The sequence below is a fragment of the Vigna unguiculata genome, chromosome 11, assembly GCF_004118075.2.
Source record: "Vigna unguiculata cultivar IT97K-499-35 chromosome 11, ASM411807v1, whole genome shotgun sequence".
NCBI classification, from domain to species: Eukaryota; Viridiplantae; Streptophyta; class Magnoliopsida; order Fabales; family Fabaceae; genus Vigna; species Vigna unguiculata.
Window position 1 is genome coordinate 36,858,243 of NC_040289.1, and position 24,333 is coordinate 36,882,575.

Genomic DNA, 24,333 nt, shown 5'->3' on the forward strand with positions numbered 1-24,333 from the left:
CACCTTATAAGATAAGTGAAGAATTGGACATAATCGAAGCATTCAGAATCACACTTAGAACAATATTTTCATCATACAGTCAAATATACTTTCACCATCCAATATTCATACGACAACCAAGCATGTTATGACTTTTCAATCAATACACTACGACTCGATTCGACTCATCTGGATACGTATAACTTGGTCGGATTCAACGGATGCCTGCACTTGTGGTGGATACCTCTGCTCACCCCCGAGCTATGTGTTACAAGTGTTACGATGGATCAATTTTCCCTCACCACAAGGTTAGCCCTTAATGAATTTCAGGCCTCCTGCTACTCCACCACAGGAGTCAGTCCGCTCTAGGTGAGACTAACTGACTCCTCAAAGTGTCAGGATGCAACCTTACCTTGAATCCTTACCTAGTTATACAGATGGGGCACCACCATGGACACCCACTAACAGGGGCCATGGAATTATGTCCCGACCACTGAAGCGCGACCCTGAAAGTCTCACCTAGAGACCCCCAAGGAATTATGCACTGACACATACAAAACATAATCACGCAACCAAAACAATATTCACCATGCACGTATACGTTAATTGTACCAGCCTTTAAAGCCAACAACGCCTTTCATGTTCCAGACCCAACCCATTTCAATCCATCATAAACCATTCATGCTCATAGGGTCTCAACTCATCTCATTTTCATGCCACTTTAACAATAACCAACTCACTTAGTTCACATGCCAACTTTCATACAAGACCCATCATCTACAATTCATGATTCATGCCAAGCATGCATAATACTCCATTATATACATGTTTCTCATCATACAATTCACACCCAAACCAATATCAATCATCCAAGAATAAACAAGCACCCAAGTAGCGTACTGCCTCGCCCAATCCCTCACTCAGGCTGAAGGATCTCGCTCAGGCGAGACGTGCTCGCTCAGGTGAGCCCCCCTTCGCCTAGGCGAGGGCTCGAGAAGGCATCAGGAAAACCACGCGGGATCTCACTTAGGCGAGACCCCTCTCGCCTGGGCGAGATACTCGTTCGCTCAAAATTCATGAGCGGATCGCCTAGGCGACCACTCGCGTAATAGAGTTTGGACGAGTCCCTGTTCATCTCGCCTAGGCGAGATTCACAGGTCTTGCCACTGTTCCTGCAACAGATCCACACTCCAGTCCAAACAACATACCCATACAACAGTTTCAAGTGTTCAGAACCAAAATAGCTACACACCAACCACACAAACTCGAAATAACGGTTAAACAACGAAGGAAACGGAACATGTGAGTAAGGTCTTAGCTTCCCTACCTGGAAATAAGCTAGCAAAAGACCCGACACGATCTTGACCCGAAACAACGGAACACAGTCCTCGAGAGACGACTCCAAGAGCTGGAAACCATACCAACAGCGAAAACATTAGTTACTTAGAGTAACAGTGGTGGAAAACAGACATAGACAGAGGAAGCACTTACGTAGGAAGGGAAACTGGTTCGAACTTGCGTGCTCACGATGGTACCCAAACCCTAGCAGAGGTAGAAGACGGCTGCGGCTCTAGTGCAAGGACAACATTTTTTCTGAAAATGTGAGAAATGTTAGTTTTAGGGCAGACCTAGTGACCTTATCTGTTGGGCCGACCTTAGGCCCACTTACAAGGGCAGCCCACTAACTTTAGGGTAGAAAAAGGATAAAAGATTTTTATGGGCCTTACATTTTCCTGTCCCAAACAACTCAATAGTACTATTGGATGTCATTCATCTTATTATTCATGATTTGAATGAGTTGAACGTTTAAAAAGAAAGTATGATTATCAAATTAAATGGGTTAGTTATGATGAGTTTGACCACAAATATTTTTAAAGAAAAATAATGTTTCTTAGATTAAAATTAACAAATGTACAAATTAAAAAAATATAAATTTAAATATATGAACATGTATAGATGAGTAGAAATTAATTTCATATTAAGAAAATAAATTTTTTACTCTTCTTCAAATTTTTATTACTTTTTCTTCATATTAAGCAAATATATTAGTAGTTGGTTTTTGGGATTTTTATAGAAAAATATGGATATTATACAAATTTTATAGATCAAGTGAAGTGGAGGCAATGATTGAATTTCATCTCATCCTCTTCTATTGCAGTACGATTGATCTTTTCTGTGTAATGTGCAAATCATTCATTGTCTTGGAAAGTGCTCTATGTTGGAGATCCCACATCGACTAGAGATAAGGACAATTTAGAGTATATAAGTGGGTGCAAACTGAATTTGGATTCTCTGCTGAGTTTTTCTATAATGCTCCTCTGTTGTGTCTTCAAAATACATTTATGGCCATTGATTTTGAAATTTTAAAATATATTAAAAGGATTTTTAAAGTACCAATATAGTGTATCTGAGGACAACATCAAACAATCTAGTAGAGAATCTGGACTCGTGCAAACCTCATCTTACAAATTGGTTTTGTATGGTTGAATTAAGCTTAAAGTCTATTTCTTAACACCTTAAAATAATTCTAGATCCATCTTTGGCTTCTATAACCAAAGAACTTCACACTTGGTGCAATTTTTCAAACCCTAATTAATAATCTTTGTCTTAAGTGCATGCCTTTTTTTAACCAATTATTCCTAGCATCCAAAAGAGGAAGTGATTTGATTGGACTACAATTTGAGTTAGTTTTCCCACTCAATCCAAACTAGTGAAATAAGATGAATGATCAAGTCATCCAAATAATAAAGCATAAATAAAACATTGTATTTTTACTCTATTCGAAATCTAAAACTAAGACACGAGGTCTTTATTTATAAAAAATTTCATCAGTCATTCAACTATTGTATATTTTACAAGATACATATTTATATAAAATAACTAAAAAGGTTAAATAATTTTTGACAAATTTATGTATCAACATTAATAAAAAAATATTAATATTAGTGTTTTTATATTTTTACATTTCAAAAAGTGATAAGATATCCCTTTTCATAATAATTTATTTATTTATTTTGTTTGATAGGTGACTATTAAGGCGACAAATATATTAATAATGAAGGGTGATATAAGAATTTGGTGGATAAAGATTGTAAGACTCTTTTTAAAATGGTAAATAATACTTACTATTAAATTTTTACTAATTTATATATTAAAATTAAAATTCTTATATACATAAAAATCTCTATTTAATATTTTGTCATAGGTTCATAAAAGATTTAAGAATGGCATGTTATTTTTCATCATTTATATACTTTATTTTAATCATATAATATCTCCGACACATTGTTTTCTACTTATGGCACATAACACAACATTTTCTATCTGTGTAAAATAATGTCTTCAAAAGTGAGGTAGTTAAATGGCAGAGGAGTAAACAAATATAAAATATAAAATGATGGTTTGTCTCCATATATGCCTTTATAAAACTATTAGAAAAATGATAACGAACAAAATACCCAACATGTGTATTATGTCAACACATACATTCCAACATCCACCCAGGAAGCAAATAGTGTATGCATAAAATAAATTTTTTGGGTATGTTCAGTTAATCGGAAAAAAATATTGTGAATGATTTTTTAATCTTATATAGAGAAGACCAGAGATTTTTTATTTATTTTTTATATTTTCCCTGTCTCGGAAAATTATTTCAAGAGATCTTTTGACATTCTCAACATGTATAATATATTTAACAAATTAAAACGTCTAACATAAGTCCATGATTGATAAATATTCTAAACATAACCCGCTATAAACTATTGAGACACTCTTGTCACATTAAAAACAAAGTTATTTAACGAAGACTATAAGATTATGCTCCACAAACTGAAAATAGAAATAATAACGGAGATAGTGGTGAAATCCATATATGAAAAAAGTAGCCGGTAACTTTGTAAAATTGGGGACAATATATACTGTGGCAAAGCAAGTAACAACCTTAGAGTAGAAATTTGTTTCTTAGATTAAAATTAACAAATGTACAAATTAAAAAAATATAAATTTAAATATATGAACTTCTATAGATGAGTAGAAATTAATTTCATATTAAGAAAATAACTTTTTTACTCTTCTTCAAATTTTTATTACTTTTTCTTCTAAATGTTTAGCAATAATTCAAGCAAAAGAATAAATATTATTAAAAAAAAAATGAAGAAGTGAAAGCAATAGTAAAAGGAAGAGTTATTATATGGTGGGTAGATAACTAATGAAATTATGAAGAAACATGCATATTAGTTAAGCGAAGTATTAAAAAGTCGCATATATAAAATTTTATAAACAACACGTAAAATAGGACAAGTTCAACACAAAATAAAAAACACATTACATAAAAAAAAAATCGACACATTCATCCAAATCCAGAAATTGTTATCAAACAAAACCACTATCTGGAATGAATTAAAGACGACAATATATTTGTCTGCTGCGGTTGCATAAGAAAAAAATATGGTGACGGAGAGGAAGTGATCAAACTTAGAAATTAAAACAAATCCATAGGCAAGGCAATAGATGAGAAACGTGTCATATTGTTTAAAATTAAAAGGTTTAATCTCGTTCTAAAGGAAAAGAGTAATTATAAACTAAGTCAGAAATTATTAACTTTTGTTTTTTAAGCCACAATCAGAATTTTGTACAGTCTCATATATAATTCACCAAGTCACGTTAGTTAAGGTGTTGAAAAGGATGTGTTATAAGCTGAATCTACACCGACGGTTTAAGCATAAAAAATGGCAATTGGGAAGAAAGAAACCAAGGCCAAACATAAATAAAAGACATCTCAAAGATTTCTGGCAAGTGTTGTTGCGTTTGACTTTATCAGATGGTGAATGTAATGCAAAAGTTCTCAGCTGTGACGCGCTTCCACAATTCTTTGGTTAAATCTAACATAATGCCATTACCAACTCTCTTCTTGACTTCGCTTCCACCCATCTATACTGCCAAATACGAAATCGTTTAATGGCAAACCACAACATAAAGTTGAAATGTTCAGATAATATAAATATATTATTTCAAAGTTGATGCCAGTCTGTGATTAAACCAGCCATCAGTGAAGAAGGCAAAAACTATATAAAGGCTTCCAATCCATGCTTTGGGAAACAAGAAAGGAAAAAAGCATAACAAGTGTTCCAAAAGAAGATCGCTAAGTTTTCACATTCAAAGAAGATGGGAACGAGGCAATGGCCTCGTCTGATCCTTGCATTTGCATTTTGCCTTATGGCTATCAGTGTTGGTGCTGATGATTATAAGCCTTACTATGGCCAACCATGGAACAACTATCCACACCCAACACCACCATATCAACACCAAACACCTCCTTATTACTACAAATCTCCACCTCCACCCTCTCCATCACCACCACCTTCTCCCTATGTAGATAAATTCCCTCCATATTATTACAAATCACCTCCACCACCATCCCCATCACCACCACCTCCATATGTCTACAAATCTCCTCCACCACCATCCCCGTCACCACCACCTCCATACGTTTATAAATCTCCACCCCCACCATCTCCATCACCACCTCCACCCTATGTTTATAAGTCACCACCCCCTCCCTCTCCTTCACCACCTCCGCCGTATGTTTACAAGTCTCCTCCTCCACCATCTCCTTCACCTCCCCCTCCTTATGTTTACAAGTCTCCTCCTCCTCCATCTCCTTCACCACCACCTCCATATGTGTATAAGTCACCACCGCCACCATCTCCTTCACCACCACCTCCTTATGTTTACAAGTCACCACCTCCTCCATCTCCTTCCCCACCACCTCCATATGTGTATAAGTCGCCACCACCACCATCTCCTTCACCACCACCTCCTTATGTTTACAAGTCACCACCTCCTCCATCTCCTTCCCCACCACCTCCCTATGTTTACAAGTCTCCACCTCCTCCATCTCCTTCCCCACCACCTCCCTATGTGTATAAGTCCCCACCACCACCATCTCCTTCACCGCCACCTCCTTATGTTTACAAGTCACCACCTCCTCCATCTCCTTCCCCACCACCTCCATATGTGTATAAGTCGCCACCACCACCACCTCCCTATGTCTACAAGTCCCCACCACCACCATCTCCTTCACCACCACCTCCCTATGTCTACAAGTCACCCCCTCCTCCATCTCCTTCTCCACCACCTCCATATGTGTATAAGTCACCACCACCACCATCTCCTTCACCTCCGCCTCCCTACATTTACAAGTCCCCACCTCCTCCATCTCCTTCCCCACCACCTCCCTATGTTTACAAGTCTCCACCTCCTCCATCTCCTTCCCCACCACCTCCCTATGTGTATAAGTCCCCACCACCACCATCTCCTTCACCACCACCTCCTTATGTTTACAAGTCACCACCTCCTCCATCTCCTTCCCCACCACCTCCATATGTGTATAAGTCGCCACCACCACCATCTCCTTCACCACCACCTCCTTATGTCTACAAGTCCCCACCACCACCATCTCCTTCACCACCACCTCCCTATGTCTACAAGTCACCCCCTCCTCCATCTCCTTCTCCACCACCTCCATATGTGTACAAGTCACCACCACCACCATCTCCTTCACCTCCACCTCCCTACATTTACAAGTCCCCACCTCCTCCATCTCCTTCCCCACCACCTCCCTATGTTTACAAGTCTCCACCTCCACCATCTCCTTCTCCTCCCCCACCATATGTCTACAAATCCCCCCCTCCCCCATCACCTTCACCTCCCCCACCTTATGCCTACAAATCCCCACCACCGCCATCTCCCTCTCCTCCACCTCCATACGTTTACAAGTCACCTCCCCCACCATCACCTTCACCACCTCCCCCATATTACTACAAGTCTCCACCTCCACCTTCTCCCTCTCCTCCTCCGCCATATGTTTACAAGTCCCCACCTCCTCCGTATGTATATAACTCCCCTCCTCCACCTTCTCCATCGCCTCCTCCACCATACTATTACAAGTCACCATCGCCTCCTTCTCCTTCACCACCACCACCATATTACTACAAGTCTCCACCCCCGCCTACTGTGTACTAAGCTTGCGGCTAAATCAATATCAATTTTTTCATTATGTTCAACATTGTTGCCATTAATTTGTAATGCGAAGAATTTCTTCATAATAAGGCATGCACCAAAGTAATCCTTCTTTTGGATATATTGTAGCCATGCTTGTTTGTTGTTGTCAATTCAGAAATGTGTATTAAATCTCTTTCTCCAGTATTCATTTAATATCATACTTTATTTTTGGTTTTCATTTTCCTCTTTGCACTTTGATGTTATGATGGAGTTCAGATTTTTTGTTAGATTTGTCGGGTGTTGGGCTTTTTATCTCTAGTCGATGTGACATTTCCAACACACTTTCCTCACGCCGAGGTATATATATCTCGTGCGTGAGACTAGACATTAATGAGTGTTCTAATAGCCGACTGATAGCGGGTGGAACAATAGACCCAACAAACATCAATTTATAATAATATTAGATCAATTTAAAAAATTCCAAGATATAATTTGTATACGTCTCCAAAATGTCTAACATGAAATCATATCAATACAAGTGTTTAAATAAATTAACTTCGCTATAAGTTTGAAATCATATAACAGAAGCGAAAAAAATTAAGCAGCATGAGTAAAATGATCATTTTTTGTTTAGAAATGCAGAATAAGGATATCATTTCTTTTTGGGGCGGGGAGAGAGAAGGAAAAAATCAACTCAAGTTTGTTTTCTATGTTTTCCATTCAGTATCATCTTACATGACTTTGATGTTAGTACCTCATTTCTGTAATTGATGACAGATCACCCAACTCCTACATGATGTGTGAACCATTGACTTGAAGCATGGAAGGTCCTTCAGAAATCCAGTATGTTAACATGACATACCCTGGTTCCGCATGGTGGTATCCAAAGCCTTCCTGAGAGCAGGAATCATAGATTAAACAACTCTTCTATAATTAATAGCACAGGAAGAACTGAATATATGACAAAAACACTTTTATAGCCAATTAGTTATCTTTTGAGTAATTAATCAAGAAGTTATGTTACCTTATTAGCTATTGGAACAAGGTCAGACTTCTCTAAAGGCAATCTAAGCCAAATCCCCTTCTTTCCCTGCAATCATAAGATAATCCTCTGTCCATACTTCATCAGGCAATATCATCAAAATAGATAAATACATGGAGGTTGTAGTTTTAATTGATCAAAATGTGTAAATACAGGTCACATTTAATATATTCAACATCATCAATTCAATATATTTATTTTTTGAGGTGGAAGAAAAGCAGATTGTTACAGATATAATATAAAAGCATTCCCCTGCCTTCACCCAACAGTTAAAACATTTTAGGATGGTTCACAACATAGTACCAAAGAACCTGCAATAGAAAAATCAATAGTTCACGAAAATTAGATCAATGAACCTGCAATGTGCATACAACTGGGTACGAAAACTTACTTGCAATCTCCTTCAACATCAGGAAGATCTTTCGTTATAGCAATTACCAATGCGAAAAATGTTTTGCCTTCGCGCTCGTCTTCGCTGCATCAATGATCCCCTGGTAATCCTGCACATTCTGCGAACACCACAAAACAATCCAAAACCCTAATTGCAAGCTCGAACATCGGAATCCAAAACCGTAAACCGAGAAAAGCAAGAATTGAAATGCAAATTCTGAACCTGAGACCTATCCCTGGCATTGTTGAGCTGCTCCCCGTATTCGTAAAGCTTCTCGATGTAAGCAGTCTCTTCGGCGGGGCCAGTCATCGGAAGGCTCTGCAATTGCCGCAGCGATTTGGAATTGCAATTGCAACGGCAATTAGGATTAAAAACAAAATAAAAAAATAGCATGAAACAAAAATAGAAAAATAAAAGAGGGTTTTGTGCAGTGTTATGTTAAGGGTTGGAATAGCGAGAAAGAGAGTAACTAACCTGAAGCGTTGAGTGAAGAGTTGCTGAGTAGGGAATGGTTCTGTGGGTAAGTGAAGAAAACCAAAGCATAAACCAAAGCATGACAACCTTGTACAGTTCTAGTCTTTCAGCTCAAGCTCAGGATATTCTTGAAAAAATGGAAAAAAAAAAAACAGAGAAATTACATAAACAATACCTCTATGTTTCTATCAAAAATTACAAAAGTATACAATAAAGACTTTTTATAGTGTCAACCGAATGTTGTAAAACAAAACAACAACTAACAAACATGTTCCTTGAATTAACTACAATATCTACTTCCTACTTATTTAATCATGTTTGATTTGAGTAGCATATAATTTACTTTTGGATTGTTTTTGGCCAACTTCAAGATGGTAAATAAATGAAGAACACATCAACAGGAACCAATTCTGTCTCTCCAAGTAGTTATCACCGTAGATGTTGAGAAGCTGAGATTCCAAAAAAGTTTATGTATATTTATTGCATATGTTCATGTTTCTTTCCGTTTTCACTTTCTAAAAGATAAAAAAGTGAAAAAATAATTCATGTGTGCATGTTGCATAAGCATAGACTTTGACACAGTAGACAAGCCTTAACATAATATATTTCTGCTTAAATATTACTCATGAGACACTGAATAAACATATTTGGAGGCAGAAGAACTCTGATAATAATTAAATAGAAAATGATTTTTTAACAATTTTTTCTTACAATATTAAGTATTATTTTTTAGATAATTTCTCTTTTTTTATTTTTTAAATCACATATTAAAAAGAAAATTGTCAAAATATTATCGTAATTAAATTGATTATCAATGTTTGATGGTGATTTTCACTTAGATTTTGTTGGTTTCTGCTGATGTATTACAAGAGGGACAAGTATTTTTTTTCTAGATTGGTTGTGCAAATAGCAATTGGCATCTTGTTACTACGTTGTTTGGCAACTTAGTCTTTTGTAGTTGTCAATCCCAGTAATGTCTTCATCTTCTTTTTAAAAAACTTTTGTTGTATTTGACTTTTTATGTTGGAAAATGACATTGTGCTGTATGATTTACCCTTCTTTCTTAACAATGTTCATTTTGCTGACAGAAGAATGTTGGTTTCACCTTCTATATTTTTCTTATTAATAATGAGTTTCGCCAAAAAAATTATAATAAAACTACTTTTACAACAAAAAGAATTTATTTCCCTCACAAAAATTTCAAAATAAGAAAATAAAGGTATATTCTTTTAGAAATTTATATTTATCATTTTAAACCATTTTTTTATTTTGTATGAAAATAAACCTTGTGAGAGTTGTTCTCTTTAGTATTTGTATTATATTTTAATTTTACTTTTTTCTCAAGATTAAAATACAAATATTTAATATTCATAATATATATATATATATATCATATATATATATATATATATATATATATATTTATTTATCATTTTAAAGGCAATATAGACATTCGTCTATAGTTCATAACTTTTTTTTTCGTGAATAATGTTGTTCTGGTGAAATTTTTTGTTGTTTAAACTTGAGAAAAAGAACAAGATAATAATGACAAGTATACAGAAGATAGTGTGTGAAAATATGAAATTATTCTGTATTTAAGCTATTAAAAGATTAAAAATATATATTTGCTATGTTTTTCTTTATTCAAACCTCATCATTTTTACTATCTTTCTATTAACATTTATAATTTTAAATATTTTCTAAAAACTTACAGACTTCTGTCTCAAAAATACATAAAATACTGTCAAATATTACCAGCTGTTGTAACATAAATCCATTAATTACAAAAATTCAATACACCCCGTTAAATCAATAAAAATATCCAACATCCACCTTTAAATTCATAAATATATTTTCTTTTAATTACACACTTTCAAAAAAAAAAAAAAACTAAAATGTCAGTTAAGTGTATAGATGTATATGAGATTGGTGTAAACACTGCAATATTTCAAAGGGGATTTGTAGAATACATGCATAATTGAAGAGAAAGCTTTTGGTTACATTTGAAAAAATCAAGATTTAAAGAAGTCACACAGAGAAGGAAATGGAAACACAATAACAAAATATGAAATTGGATAAAAGAAATCGAAACAAAAACTTAATTCTGAAATAACACAGATCACCGATACATATATAACAGTAAAACACGAGTACATCCATAACATGCAACAAACTGCAACAATGTTGAATCTTATTGAACTGAAAACTTCAAATAGCTTAAACCCCTAGCTTCATACACAAGTGGCAGGGGTCAGGTAATATAGACGTCAAATAATAGTTGTTAAAGATTCGTCGGTAAAGGATGGAAGGAGAGGAGTTGAATTATAGACGCAACGGTGGAGGCGGCGAGAGAGATGGTGGTGGGTGGAGATTTCTATTTATACGGAGGAGATGATGGTGGTTTGTATTCATACGGAGGAGAAGATGGTGGCTTGTATTCATAGGGAGGAGACGACGGTGGTTTGTATTGATCATATTGTGGAGGTGAGTAGTTGTTGTATGGGGGTTTGTAGTAATTATAGGGAGGTGGCTTGTATTCATATGGAGGAGGTGAGTAGTTGTTGTATGGAGGTTTGTAGTAATTATAGGGAGGTGGCTTGTAAACGTAAGGTGGTGGTGGAGGTGGTGGAGATTTGTAGTAATAATATGGAGGATATTTGGGTTCATAATATGGAGGGTATTTGGGTTCATAGTAAGAAGGAGGAGGAGGTGGTGGAGATTTGTAGTAATATGGAGGGTATTTGGGTTGATTGTAATAAGGAGGAGGAGATGGTGGTGGTGGAGATTTGTAGTAATATGGAGGGTACTTAGGATCATAAGAAGGGTATTTAGGATCATAAGAAGGGTATTTAGGATCATAATTAGGAGGGTATTTGGGTTCATAGGTTGGTTTGTAATATGGATTGTTGTAGGGTTGTCCTCCACCGTAGTAGGGATAATCATCAGCAGCAACGATGGTAGAAACTATGCAGAAGATTAGAGCATAGATGAGTCGAGGCAAGTGCCTCGTCTGAACTGAGATTTTTTCCATAGTCTACTTCACTGCTCTGTGCCTTCAAAGATAGACTTATGAATTTGTGTTTTACTTGGTACACAAGTTAGGATTGTAGTCCCTTATATAGTAACTGCGATGGTTTCTTTATTATTAGTTGGATTTGTGTAATGTGTTAAACAAGATTTTTCTATCAGTTTTTTTATTTCAACTTGCACAGAACAAAGTCAATAAGCTTGAGGAAGTTGGTGATGTCATATCTGAACAAGTACTCGCAAGATTTGATCAAACATTGGAATAGCGCGTTGGATCAGGTTATTTAATATAGGCAGAAAATCTTGTGTGAAACAGATTATGCAGTGTTGTGTTAAACCAGCCCTAGTTAATTATATAATCTATCTTTTCCTTACTGTATATATAGCTCTGTCGTTTTTCCAAATGTCAATTACGTGACTGTAAAATGTGCGTCTCTTTTTAAGTGTGTGATCTCCGACACATTCCTTCAATATATTCAGACATGCACATCTTAAGAACAACGATATGTTCACGTTTCAAGAGCAACTATAGACTATAAATTACGCTAACACTATATTAAGAAATGAACTTCACGCAGAGATATATATATTTCGAGCGTGAGAGTAAATATTAATAAATGGTTCGATAGGAAATGAAATTATATATCTAATAAACAACAAATCTCACTAGAATAGACTCTAACTCGTAGTTTTGATATCATGTAAGAATTAGACTTTAAACTTAACTCAACCTTACAAATCAGTCTGTAATATCAGGTTTGCATCTATATATGATAAACTGGCCTTATCTCTGGTCGACACGAAATCTTCAACAATTTTGAAAAGATACTTCCAACCAAGTGATTTTATATTTTAAGCCATTATAGGAAATGGATTTTGGACTGAAAGCTCAGGCATGTTTATTGTAACACAAAATTGCCGAGTCTAGAAATTTAGATTGACTGAGTAAATTTGTGTAATGTTATATAACCTATTTACTTGTTTAATTGGCTTACTTGTAACATATATATCGGATTTTGTTAATAATCCAATAAGACTAAGGCAACTCGTTGATTACTTAAATTAACATATTGCTTGCTTGACTTGTGTTTCTTCCTCATCTGATTAACCTTTCTAACTACCAGATCTGAATCACTCACGTTCTCCTCATTCTTTTTCTCAGTTTTAGTTCATTAGCTATATTAGTCAAAACTCGTGTGATTAATTTCCAGTGTAGATTTCCTGTTACATTGGCAAATTCAGCAGTTAATTAGAACTTCTTTTCAGATTGTTTGATCAATTCATATGCAGTAATTTTTTATGGTATCTTATTGATATATTAGGTGATTGATGTTACAATTGTTAGTTTATAATATGGCGAGGCAAGACATTTTCTTAGATTATCAAAGTCGTGTGATTTTGGAGCTCAACGCTTGCACCATTTGCTGCACTTGCTGACTTAAATTCCTTACGTCACAAGGGCAATATATCATTACATTATGAGACGAACGAGCATAATGGTTTGAAAAAGTCCTTTAGTTACATTTTCAACTTATTTGCCCAAAACTAAAAAGGACTTTCAAATGATCTCATATTAATATTTAATTATATATATTTGCCGAACATCGTTGATTTTATAAGAAGTTAGGGATTTCAAGATATTATTGTAATTGTCTTGTGGCAGAGGTAACGTGGATCGAGTCATAATTGAATCGTGATACTTAAACGGTTACACTTTTCAATAAAAAAAGTTTCATGCCGACTACTAGCTATAATTTTTGAAGTGTTAAGCGTTCGATCCTAAAAATTGGTACGAGGGTTAAGGTCACGAGTTCGATAAGTGGCACGTGGAAGCAATGGTATTGAGCCATTATGGGCTTTTTTGTATTTGAGGGTCTTTTTGACCAAAATATTGTAAAATAGGGTTCGTTGAATTTTTTTTTGTAAAATTGGGTTAAATCGTTATTGGGGAGGACGACTTTCAAGGTGAAACCGTCCTCCCCCAAGCCGGTTTTGCATTTTTTTTAAAAAAAAATAGTGTCGTTATTTCTTATAACGACTTCTACTAAATTGAAAAGTGAAGTCGTACTGTAGCATGACGACTTCACTTTTCATTTCTTTTTTTTTTAACTTTTCAGTTTTAATTTTTTTTTAGTTTTTCACTTTTCATTATTTTTTTTTTAAATATTTCAATTATTTTTTTCCTTTTTTTTAATTTAACTGTTTTGATTATTTTTTGTTTCATTTTTGATTATATTTTTTAATTTTTAGTGTTCGTTATTTTTTTTAATTTATAAGTTATCAATGTTTTTTAAATTTATAAGTTATTTGTTTTTTAAAATATATTAATTTAAATTTAATTTTTATTTTATTAAATTTTTTACTGTTTATTTTTCCAATAAACTTAAATTAAAAAAATAATGAAAATTCATATATTATGAAAAAAAATAATAAAACAAAAACAAAAAAAAACAAACAAAAAAATTTTGGAAAGGTGAAGTCGTTATGCATAACGACGACTTCACTTTTTTTAAAAGCAAAATCGTTATAGTACAGTACGACATCACTTTTGAAAAAAAATAAAGAAACCGGTCAGGGGGAGGACGACTTCACCTCCGATGTCGTCCTCTTCCCTGACGACTTGACCCATTTTCGCAAAAAAAAAATTAACGAACCCATTTATACAAATTCAACTTCTAACAGACCCCAAAATACAAAAAAGCCGCCATTATGTTTGTAGAGGAAAACAATTTATGATTCTGCTAAAACAAATTTTAACAAGAAAAATGAACATGGGTTTGCTGATAAAATCGTTAAACAGTTCTATTTTATGGATCTTAAATATTGCAAGGCTCTGTTCCTCTGGCAGAAGTTTTGGGGCAAAGAGTGGTAAAATGATAAAGGGAACTTGTGGAAGAAGTGCGGCAAGAGATTTTAGAAACACCAGTTACCAGAAGAAAAGAGGAATGCACCTAAGCATCTTCTAACAATGGAGGTTTGTCCAAATCATAGAAGTTAATTTAAGGGTTGGTGTATAATTTGGCTGTTTCTAAGGATCACACCAAGTTATTTTCGTGTATGGATAAACGATAGATAATTCTATTAAGTTAAGGTGAGCTGAAAATCTTACACCAAATTCAGTATTATATTAAATTTTAAAAGAGTTAATTTTTTTTTAACTATTACAAAAAAGTGTGTTTTGTTTTTAAATTAAATTATAAACTATTTAATCTTTACAATGAAATATACTAAAACATCCTCCTATCAAGTGGTATGGAGAATATTTTTCATAAGAAATTTCACATTGAACTATAATATAACCTATATATATATATATATATATATATATATATATATATATATATGAGTCTATTAAATTTCAAATTTCAAATAAAATAGTTTATTTTTAATTCAGAGTCTGTTAAACTTTTATGTTATGAGTAACTCAAGAAAAATTATATTTTTGAACTGAATTCTTGTCATTTATTTCTTTTGTTAATGGGATAGTTTGATTTTATCGTACCTTAGTTTCTTGTTTCTATGTATTAAAAAATATGAGATTTTGTAATTAATATGAAACAATATAGTAGTCATAAAAATCATATCATTTTACATTAACTACAATATTATTCGATATTAATCACAAAACTTAATACTTTTTTTAATACGTGAAAATAGGAAAGTAATATGTTACAAATAATAATCATATCACTCAAATAAAAAATAATAATAAAAACTCAATTAAAAAATATAAATTTTTGAATATTCAATATATAAACAAATTTAATAAGAACTTAATAAAAAATATACAAATTTATAAAGTACTTAAAATTTAGTTAAGTTTTATTTGTAAGATTATTTTGAAAATCATTTATTCCTTTTTATAAAACTCCTTTTATAATAGTTTGATGTATTGTTTTTTTTTTCTAAAATATTCTTAATTAAATATTTGATATAAATTAAAAATACTTTATTATATATATAAAGATATTTCTCAATTATTCTAGTATTAAATATACGAGGGTGATATATAAAGATATGACAAATTTATTGTTTTTAATTAATTTAACTAATTTTCTAAAGATTGTGAATTAGTTGAAAATATTTTAATCCTTAATGTTGCTAGTTATAAATAATGTGGTTCAATTAAACTATTAACTTCAAAGGACTCACTAACTATGCATAAATACTACAACTTAAAGTTATAATTCCTATTTATACAACATAACTAACTTCCATAAAGCGAGACTAGTGTTATAGTATTGAATAACGGAAAATATCGACAACCCAAAAATCTTTTATAAAGTTATATCGAAATTAATAATGGATTATGGCAGAAATATGATAATGTTTCCAACAAGTGTCACTTCTATGAAATATTCTTGAAATATCATGATCATTATTAGAAAATAGGTATATTATTTGTAAAATAATTATAATGAAAGTAGAGAAATAGAAAAAAAAATGAAAAAAAAATGGTAGTGACCACCGCCGGCGGTGGAAACTGACGACGGCCAACCGTGACAGCAACTAGGATTGGTGTCTGGCGACAGTAACTGCAGGGGTGAAGGAATAATGTGCTTTGGACTTTTGGGTCAAAAAAAAGTAAAAAATTTAGGGTAAACAATTTTTACTGTTGTGTGGCTGCAGTAACGTAAGTGAAATAATAAAATAGGGTAAAAATAGAGTGAATGGTAAAAAATTTGCAAAGGTTTGTATTTTAATGGGTCAGGCCCAAATTATTAAACACTAGAAGAAGGATAATTTAAGGTTTCAACTTATCTTCTTCCTCCTCCCACATTGCCGACATCGCCATTTTTCTGCTGCGATTCTTCACCATTCTTCCCTTCTGTTCACGATCATGGTTTTTGCTTTTGGGTCCAAATTTTTCGCCACAACCGCTACGTCACAGTCACTCGCCATGCCAAAAGCGGCTATCATAGGCCGTCATGAAAAAACCAATTCACCTCCGCCTTGTTGTTGCAAAAGACTGATCAATTTCCACCATGGCGCCAACATGGCCAAAATTTAATAACACTGAGCAACACCTAAGTAACCACTCCAAATAATACTAATTTTGATAAAAGTTAAAAGAACTAAATGTTTTACTAATAATATTCATCACAAATTCAAATATTAGAGGACACATCACTACAAATAACGGAAAACGTATATCCTCATGACATTAAACCATCTACAAACTTTAACAAATTTTGAATGATCAGATTTTCATAACGTTTATACTCCATTATCATTGAATTCATTCCGAACATTATCTGACGTAACTTCTTCAAACATTAAATTACACAATTTAATTTTTCATTTCTTACCCTATTAAGTGTTCATTAATTTTTGAACCCAAACAACATTAATTTTCTGGTAACAAATATTTGCCATGATAGCAATAGTTAAAAGGTTGAGAGTTGCTACTTGAGTGAATATTAATTACTGGCAATTGTAATCATAAGTGAAAGTTTGTCTGAGCAGACAGCATTGATTATTTCCGTCACATTTGTAGCATGGCACAACTCAAACATCGGGAGTAAATGCCTAATCGTGCCAAAACAGTATTTGTCTACAAAGATGGTTTGCGGCTTTTCTTCTAATAATCTAAATAAATGGTGGACTATATAAAGCAATCTACTTCATCACTATTATAATGGCCAGGTGCTGCAAAGTCCAAAGACCTGACGAACTCGGTAATTCTCTAAAGAAGCTTTCATAAAAACGGCGAATGCCTTTCCAACAACACTGTATCAGTAGCACGAGGGAATAATTATGTGAAATCATAGCACACTGTATTAAACATTATGAAAACATACCGTAATCCAACCTCTTCAGTACAACCATGATAATTGATACATGTTCATTCATATTCTTTTATAAAACTTTAGGATTCTCTCTGTAATAATTTTTCTAAAACCCAGGGCTTACCTCACTAAGAAAAGGTAAAAACAAATAAAAATGTATTTCTATGAAAGACCTCCACATTAAAGGAAAAACAGAAACATATGCAGGTCACTTATCCTCTGCTAGATTATTTGTGCTTTGACTTGTCGGCAAACACTTCTGTGTAACATATTGGGCAAGCCTGAAAATATAAGCCCAAAAGGAAAAGAAAAAGGATATCAGCAGACGTGAAAATTGGCACTAAAAGCACTTACTGAGTTTATTAAAAATTGGTAAATATCTTACCTTATTGATGCTGAGCCATCTGTTCCCACAACTAGCGTGATAAAGATGTTTACATGGCAAGGTGATACGCTTGTCCCCTCTTTTATATTCCATCTGGCAAATCACACATCTAAACAAGAAGATCCAGTCAGATCAATTAGCTTGGAGAACGCACGTTATAACTTCAAAGCACGCAACAGACATAATACACGTAGTTTTTAAGTTAATTCCCATCTGGACGTTTCCATTTCCAAATTATATTGATGTAGATAGATTGCTGAAGGAAGAATGCTGTACGATAGTCCACCCTTTATTCCTTTTATTTTACACGGAATATCAATTTGAACCAAGAAATACAACTGTTTATAAAAATTACTCAATCATGTACGATAGTAGCAACAATCTAAAAGTCTTGAATATCAATTTGGACCAAGAAATACAACTGTTTATAAAAATTACTCAATCATGTACAAGTGGAGTTCAAGAATAACAAGCAGAAATAAGGATTTTGAAAGCTAGACACTCGACAATATATAATAAATCATAGGAGAAGAAAAAGAACAACTGCATTAAAACATAGTGTCCATAAACCAAATATTACCTCTCACCCCGTGATTTCTTCCTCAAGAAGAACCCACATTTGAACTTCGACACTGGGAGTGAGGAGATCTGTTCTTGGGTGAGACCACGGCTCTGAGTTCCGACAGCTTCACCTAATTCAAGTAGTTCCTGCAATAAATGATACTTGATGTTGAAAAATAATAAACTCAAAAATGTAGGGAATGTTTTACTTCCACCATTTTCCAAATTGCCATCTAGACAGATGTTCACATACTATAATGATTTAAGATCACACAACCATTTGACCCATTTAATTGAAAAACACGTGCAACTGATACAATTTTCTATATAAATGTTACCTTGTTTAGCTTTTACGAATTGCAATTAAAACATGTAATGTAATCAGCTCATAAGGACGCACAATTAACTGTGAGAATTTTATAAAATGATTTGGCCTACCAATGCTTTCCAAAGGTAACAATCTCCATGTAGAATAATGTACCGTGAAGCATAAAATAACCGAAGACATAAAACTAAATGAGTAACCCAGGTCCGACTCCTTAGACAAATAATTACAACATTGAGTTTGTATATGTCTTGAAGATTGACTCCGAAGTAATCAAATATATAGTAGTTGTACTTAAGGAAACACTATAATGCCTAGAAAAAGAAGTAATCTGGGACTTTCAATCCAACCTCATAGGTCATGTTGTCGGGATCAATATTGTCTTGCCAAATGACCTGCACAATTTCACAAAATGCCTAGTCAGATAACCATTTATTGTGCTTCAAACTGATGAATGGCTAAAGGTACTGTATAAACTTCTTAGATGTTCGTAGCACTAAACCATTTCAGGCTCCAGGAATCTTGAAGGAAAAATACCTGATAATCACTTGAATTACTGTGATGTCTTCGAGGACCTGAAACAAATGAAACATTGGTTTAAATTGTGAGCGAACATTTTATATGTAGGATGAAAGGACTTGACTATCAAATGACAGATCTGCAAAAGGGGATTTTGCTTGGATATAAATGAAGAGGCCATTAACAGAATCTGCAGCCTTATCTTTGGAACGCAAAAAAAAAAAAGCTCTACAATAGCTTTTAAGGGCAAGAGCTACCATATTTGGATGTCTAACAACACGGGACTTCTTATTTAACTGATTTCTTTCTGTCTCTTTAAGGAGTTGAACAGAGTATTGATAGAGGACCAGAGACAGATCCAAAGAGGTGAGTCTCATTAGTTTATTTAAAATCTGTATGTTATGTAACTAATGTTTACTAGGCTTTTGTCACTAATACTCAGTCTCATACTTTTCTCACTTCAATTTTAGGCTCATCATTTTTTTACTTCTACATGTGTCCCCACAGAGACCCAAATCCATACTTTCCTTAAAACAATAGTTAAAAGTTTCAGTATTTTCCTTCCAAGCAAAAAGACAGGATGAAGATTAATATAGAGTTGTAGAGGAAATGTGAAAATTAAGTTAGTCTATAATTTAGAGAAATATCCATAGTCTAGTTTTGGACAAATCGGCTAAATTATGACTAATTCTAAGGATCATATTAAGTGCTTCACATCATGGCATTGAGATGACTAAATTAATTACTGTACTTCAACAACCACTTAAGTTTCTACATTATGATGCTCCCAATAAAGAATCAAGGTGTACTGTATCAAGTGAGCAGTAATGCAAAAAAACTGCTGTTCATCACCAAGGAATTTACAAAAAATATTTTTAGAAGAAAATCACAAACGTACATTCAATAGAATTGTCTCGTGTGTCAGTGTTTCCACCTTCAACCCATTCTGTGTTTACTGCTGCTGTCTGTTCATTGATTGTCAATGAGTTCTCTGAAGGTCTCCTATACTCATCCACCAGTGGTTCGTGATGATTTACCTCATAACCTTGGCTGTAACGGTAGTATGATGAATTCTCAGGTTCAGATAATCCAAACTTGTAAAAGCTTGAATTTGAAGGGTATGAACTCTCCTGCGTATATGATGGAATATCATGTCTTTATCAGAATATTTCGCATTTCTCAACATTAATATTTAAAGAACAACAAAGTTTCGGATAAAATAATGAAAAACAGCTGCAGAAGCAGATCTACGTTAATAAAACAAGAAAATAAAACATATCCCATCAAACTAAGGCTTACATAAAATATCTTAAACAGGATATAAATGACAATGTTTGCAGGCACCTGAGCATGTGATGCACCAGAAAAAATGAAGTTGACATGTTCATAGGTAAGACCTTCAAAATATTCGATAAAGCTTCCTGCTGTATTATAGGGATAGCTAATGCTATTGTAATGGACATCCATGTGTGGGTTCCAACTCATTTTGAATCCTTTCTGCCAGACAAGTAATCTGCAGTCTGCAAAGTCAATTCAGAGCAAATTAAGTTATAACAATCAGTGCAAAGACAATGAAGCACACAAACACACACAAAAAAAAAAAAAGCTTCAGCCCTAACATATATGCAACTCTATCTTCAATCTTAACAGATTCACCAAGGCAGATTTGTCAACAAAAGTTGAAGTAATGAGCAGAAGACCATCCGCCTCATATGATTCAGCTACTCCTAAAATGCAAACCTGCAAAAAAGCAAATTACACAGATGATGTGAGGGCAATTCGAGTAATTCCACCAATTATGGTTTTATCTTCGATCAGTAATTGCTTAAATCCATTCAGTCAAAAAGCAAGAGTAATCCAGAATGCCTAATCTAGAATTTCAAATCAAGAATAAAGAATTTTCAGAACTAACAAATTCAGTTCAAAAATGACTTACAACATTTTAGCCAGGAATCGGCCATAACAATAATGTAATTATATCAAAATGAGTTTCACAGTTTCGTATCAGCTGATCAGAATAATGCAGCCCAGCCTAAGATCACATAAAAGTAAAAATTAAACAAAAATACGCGAGATCTCTCGGACAAAAGAAACAAAGATTCAATGACGAGGATAAGAAGCAAGAGAGAGAAGAAATTTGCCCTCGCATCTGAACCTCTATGATTTGACCTTAGCTAAAAAAAATTCAAAACAACGCAATGACGACCCGTGCATTCCTCAACAAACCAGAAATCATTTAGCTCTATTTATTTTAATTTTTTGGAAACCAAACAAGGCACACAAAATCAAAGGAGTAGAACAGTTGGTTACATACAAGAAGAATCACGTGAAGTGTGCAATCGAGGCAGAAGAATCTCGCAGCTTCATAGATCGCAACAACAGAGAGAAATGTACGAATCAAAACAAGAAGAAAACTAGGAGTGCGAAGATGAGGAATGAAAATTGATTTAAAGAATGGAATGAGAAGGAGCAAGAGAGAGAGAAGGATTGGATTCGAAAGGTGAAATTGAAGGAAGAGACTGACCTAGAGCTTCATTGCTTTTTGCGAGACCAGTGATAATGGCGAAATGGCTTCTTCACTCTTCATTTTGTAACTCACTCATCTCTCTCTGCCTTTACGCACTGCTCTGAAGCTGGTTTCACCTACACGCAAACTCCGTTAGATAGACCATGATCAGCTGCATCGCACCTTTTCACCAAACGGTACGCATTTTTATTTTTATTTTTTTCCAGCCCCTGATAACTGGACAAACGGATTAGGTAGGTAGATGGAGCAAAACACTGTATTTCTCATCTCACACTCTCACATATCATAAATCTAAACTCTCTTGTATTAATTTAGGTATTGTTGAAGCTTGAAGGCTTTTTTATAAAACTAATAAATTATTATACATATTAATTAAAATTAAACCACACTATAAAGCTATTTGCACTACTAATGTAAATTATAAATTGATTTTACATGTCATTGTATTACTATGTGCTTTATTATTAGTTTGTTACTATTTTAAAATTCGTGTCAAATATAATTTTTACTATAAAAATCATCATGAAAATATAACAAAATTTATACATATAAAATATAGTTTATTGTAATAAAAAATTTTAATTAAAGCATTATTAGTTTACTTACTAAAATCAAGTTAATATAAGAATATAGGTACTTTTATTTTATGCAATATTTTTCTAGAGTGAAAAAATCAGTATGTTTAAGTGAATTATAAAAAAATTAAATAAAATGTAATAATTGTAATGTTTTGTTGTTGTCTAGATGGTTTGAAATAAAACAACTAAAAACGTGTTTGATATTTCATTTTCAACTATCCAAATAAAGAAGTACAGTACCGAGTGGGGTTTTTTTATTACTCGATCACATTCTATTTTATATTAAAAATGTCTCGAAAATCAAATAATATATTGTTTTTATTTCTCCATAACTCATCCAATATAAAAAGAAAAACAAAAAAAGACACATTTGGATGAATGTTTGGTGTGTTTCTTGATGTTATTTACTGTTTTGAAACTGATTAGAAATAAATAATAATTAATGTATAATTAATATATTTTTTTCATTTTAAACTTTTAATTATTACTTTAGATAAAAATAATTATTTTGTCAGCTTTATTATTTAATGACCATTTTTTAAAATTGATATTTTTTTAATTCATCCATTATTTAAATTAAAATAATTATCTATAATAAAATTATAAAAAATATTTTCATTTATTTTTATAATTATAATAACAATAATTTTGTTAAGTGCGCGTAGATGTATTTACTATTATGAAATAATAAAGTAAATTAAGTGAAATTAGTGTAATTCTTGCTTGTTGGATAAGAGAAGCATCAAAGAGAAATGGATAGAAAGAACTTTTGTTTTATTTTATTTTTAATATTAATATTAAAGAGGTGATGAGATGCAGACATCCGAAAAATTAGACGTGGAAAGGGTTGTTTGATAGGGACAACCTTAGTTGTTGGCCAATGTAGAGAAATGGAATAATGTGAAACATAAAAATGGTTGAAGAGAGGTGACCAAACAAAACTGATCCGATTAAGTTGGTACCAGTTATGGTTAGTTAGCAATCAACCACATTTCTTTACCCTCTTGGAGTAATGTTAAAATAAAATTACATAGTCTTTTCTTAATGAGGTGCCATTTCAAACAGGGACTTTAGTTAAAAACATAAAAGGCGTTTTTGTTTTAAAACATAATTTTCAGGATAGAATGTATTTTTTTTTTTACAATTTTTAACATGTTAAATATTTTTCAACAATTTTTTTATCTAAAAAGTAAATGTATTTTTTAGATTTTAACAGTGACGGTTGACAAAATTAATGTGAATATAACAATTTTAACGTTGAATCTAATCATTATAATTTCATTCAAATATAAGTAATTAATACTATGGGAAGACACTTATTTATGTAGATTTTCTTTCTAACATTAATATTGTTACCAAATATCGTTCGCATGATTTGGATCGATTAGTCTATATTATACATATGTAAAAAATACTCTATGTGTATAATTTATTTAAAATAATATTTTACATGATGTATGGACTAAAATTTTCATAATTTAGTTTAGAAACGAAACATGTTTATTTTATTATTGTTTGAAGACGAAAAGAATATTTACCTATAAATTTTATATGAATATTTTTCATTTTTTTCGCAAAACACATAATTTTATTATAATCCTCATTCCCTACAAGAAGCAGTGAGGCTTTTAGTGATAAAAAATACAAATTTAAGAGTTAAAACTACTTCAATAATATGACTTATATCAAATATAAATTGTGAACAAATGTAATTTAATAAATAAAGAATTTAAG

At 32.9% G+C, this 24,333-nt stretch overlaps 3 protein-coding genes and 1 long non-coding RNA gene across 14 annotated transcripts; 1 reads left to right on the plus strand and 3 right to left on the minus strand.

Moving 5' to 3' along the window:
* Nucleotides 1-4,651: 4,651 nt before the first annotated feature.
* Nucleotides 4,652-9,330, minus strand: LOC114169616. Of its 5 annotated transcripts, XR_003600968.1 has the most exons (7): nucleotides 9,232-9,330; nucleotides 8,889-9,015; nucleotides 8,637-8,732; nucleotides 8,415-8,532; nucleotides 8,006-8,334; nucleotides 7,736-7,875; nucleotides 4,652-4,908 (listed from the first exon to the last, which is right to left on the minus strand). It is a non-coding gene; the product is annotated as an uncharacterized LOC114169616 (long non-coding RNA). The 5 variants fall into 5 exon arrangements; XR_003600969.1 differs by lacking the exon at nucleotides 9,232-9,330 and having other exon boundaries at nucleotides 4,652-4,913; nucleotides 8,889-9,095; XR_003600967.1 differs by lacking the exon at nucleotides 9,232-9,330 and having other exon boundaries at nucleotides 8,889-9,092.
* On the plus strand, nucleotides 5,090-7,182 carry LOC114169615 (extensin-2-like). Its single transcript, XM_028054852.1, has one exon. It carries the CDS (start codon nucleotides 5,143-5,145, stop codon nucleotides 7,000-7,002), a length of 1,860 nt encoding a protein of 619 aa, XP_027910653.1. The 5' UTR covers nucleotides 5,090-5,142; the 3' UTR covers nucleotides 7,003-7,182.
* Nucleotides 9,331-10,944: 1,614 nt separating the features above from the next.
* Nucleotides 10,945-11,990, minus strand: LOC114168750 (extensin-2-like). Its single transcript, XM_028053665.1, has one exon. The coding sequence runs from the start codon at nucleotides 11,917-11,919 to the stop codon at nucleotides 11,263-11,265; it is 657 nt and encodes a 218-aa protein (XP_027909466.1). The 5' UTR covers nucleotides 11,920-11,990; the 3' UTR covers nucleotides 10,945-11,262.
* A 5,628-nt stretch (nucleotides 11,991-17,618) lies between these two features.
* LOC114168131 (E3 ubiquitin-protein ligase BIG BROTHER-like) lies at nucleotides 17,619-22,277 on the minus strand. 7 transcript variants are annotated; one of them, XM_028052862.1, is made up of 10 exons: nucleotides 22,019-22,205; nucleotides 21,809-21,855; nucleotides 21,143-21,234; nucleotides 20,839-21,014; nucleotides 20,393-20,624; nucleotides 19,513-19,550; nucleotides 19,326-19,370; nucleotides 18,670-18,797; nucleotides 18,090-18,198; nucleotides 17,619-17,985 (listed from the first exon to the last, which is right to left on the minus strand). In XM_028052862.1, exons 4-10 carry the CDS (start codon nucleotides 20,977-20,979, stop codon nucleotides 17,932-17,934), a joined length of 747 nt encoding a protein of 248 aa, XP_027908663.1. In that variant the 5' UTR covers nucleotides 20,980-21,014; nucleotides 21,143-21,234; nucleotides 21,809-21,855; nucleotides 22,019-22,205; the 3' UTR covers nucleotides 17,619-17,931. The 7 variants fall into 7 exon arrangements, with proteins under 7 accessions (XP_027908663.1, XP_027908662.1, XP_027908658.1 ...); XM_028052861.1 differs by having other exon boundaries at nucleotides 21,151-21,234; nucleotides 22,019-22,204; XM_028052857.1 differs by having other exon boundaries at nucleotides 21,114-21,234; nucleotides 22,019-22,203.
* Nucleotides 22,278-24,333: the final 2,056 nt, after the last annotated feature.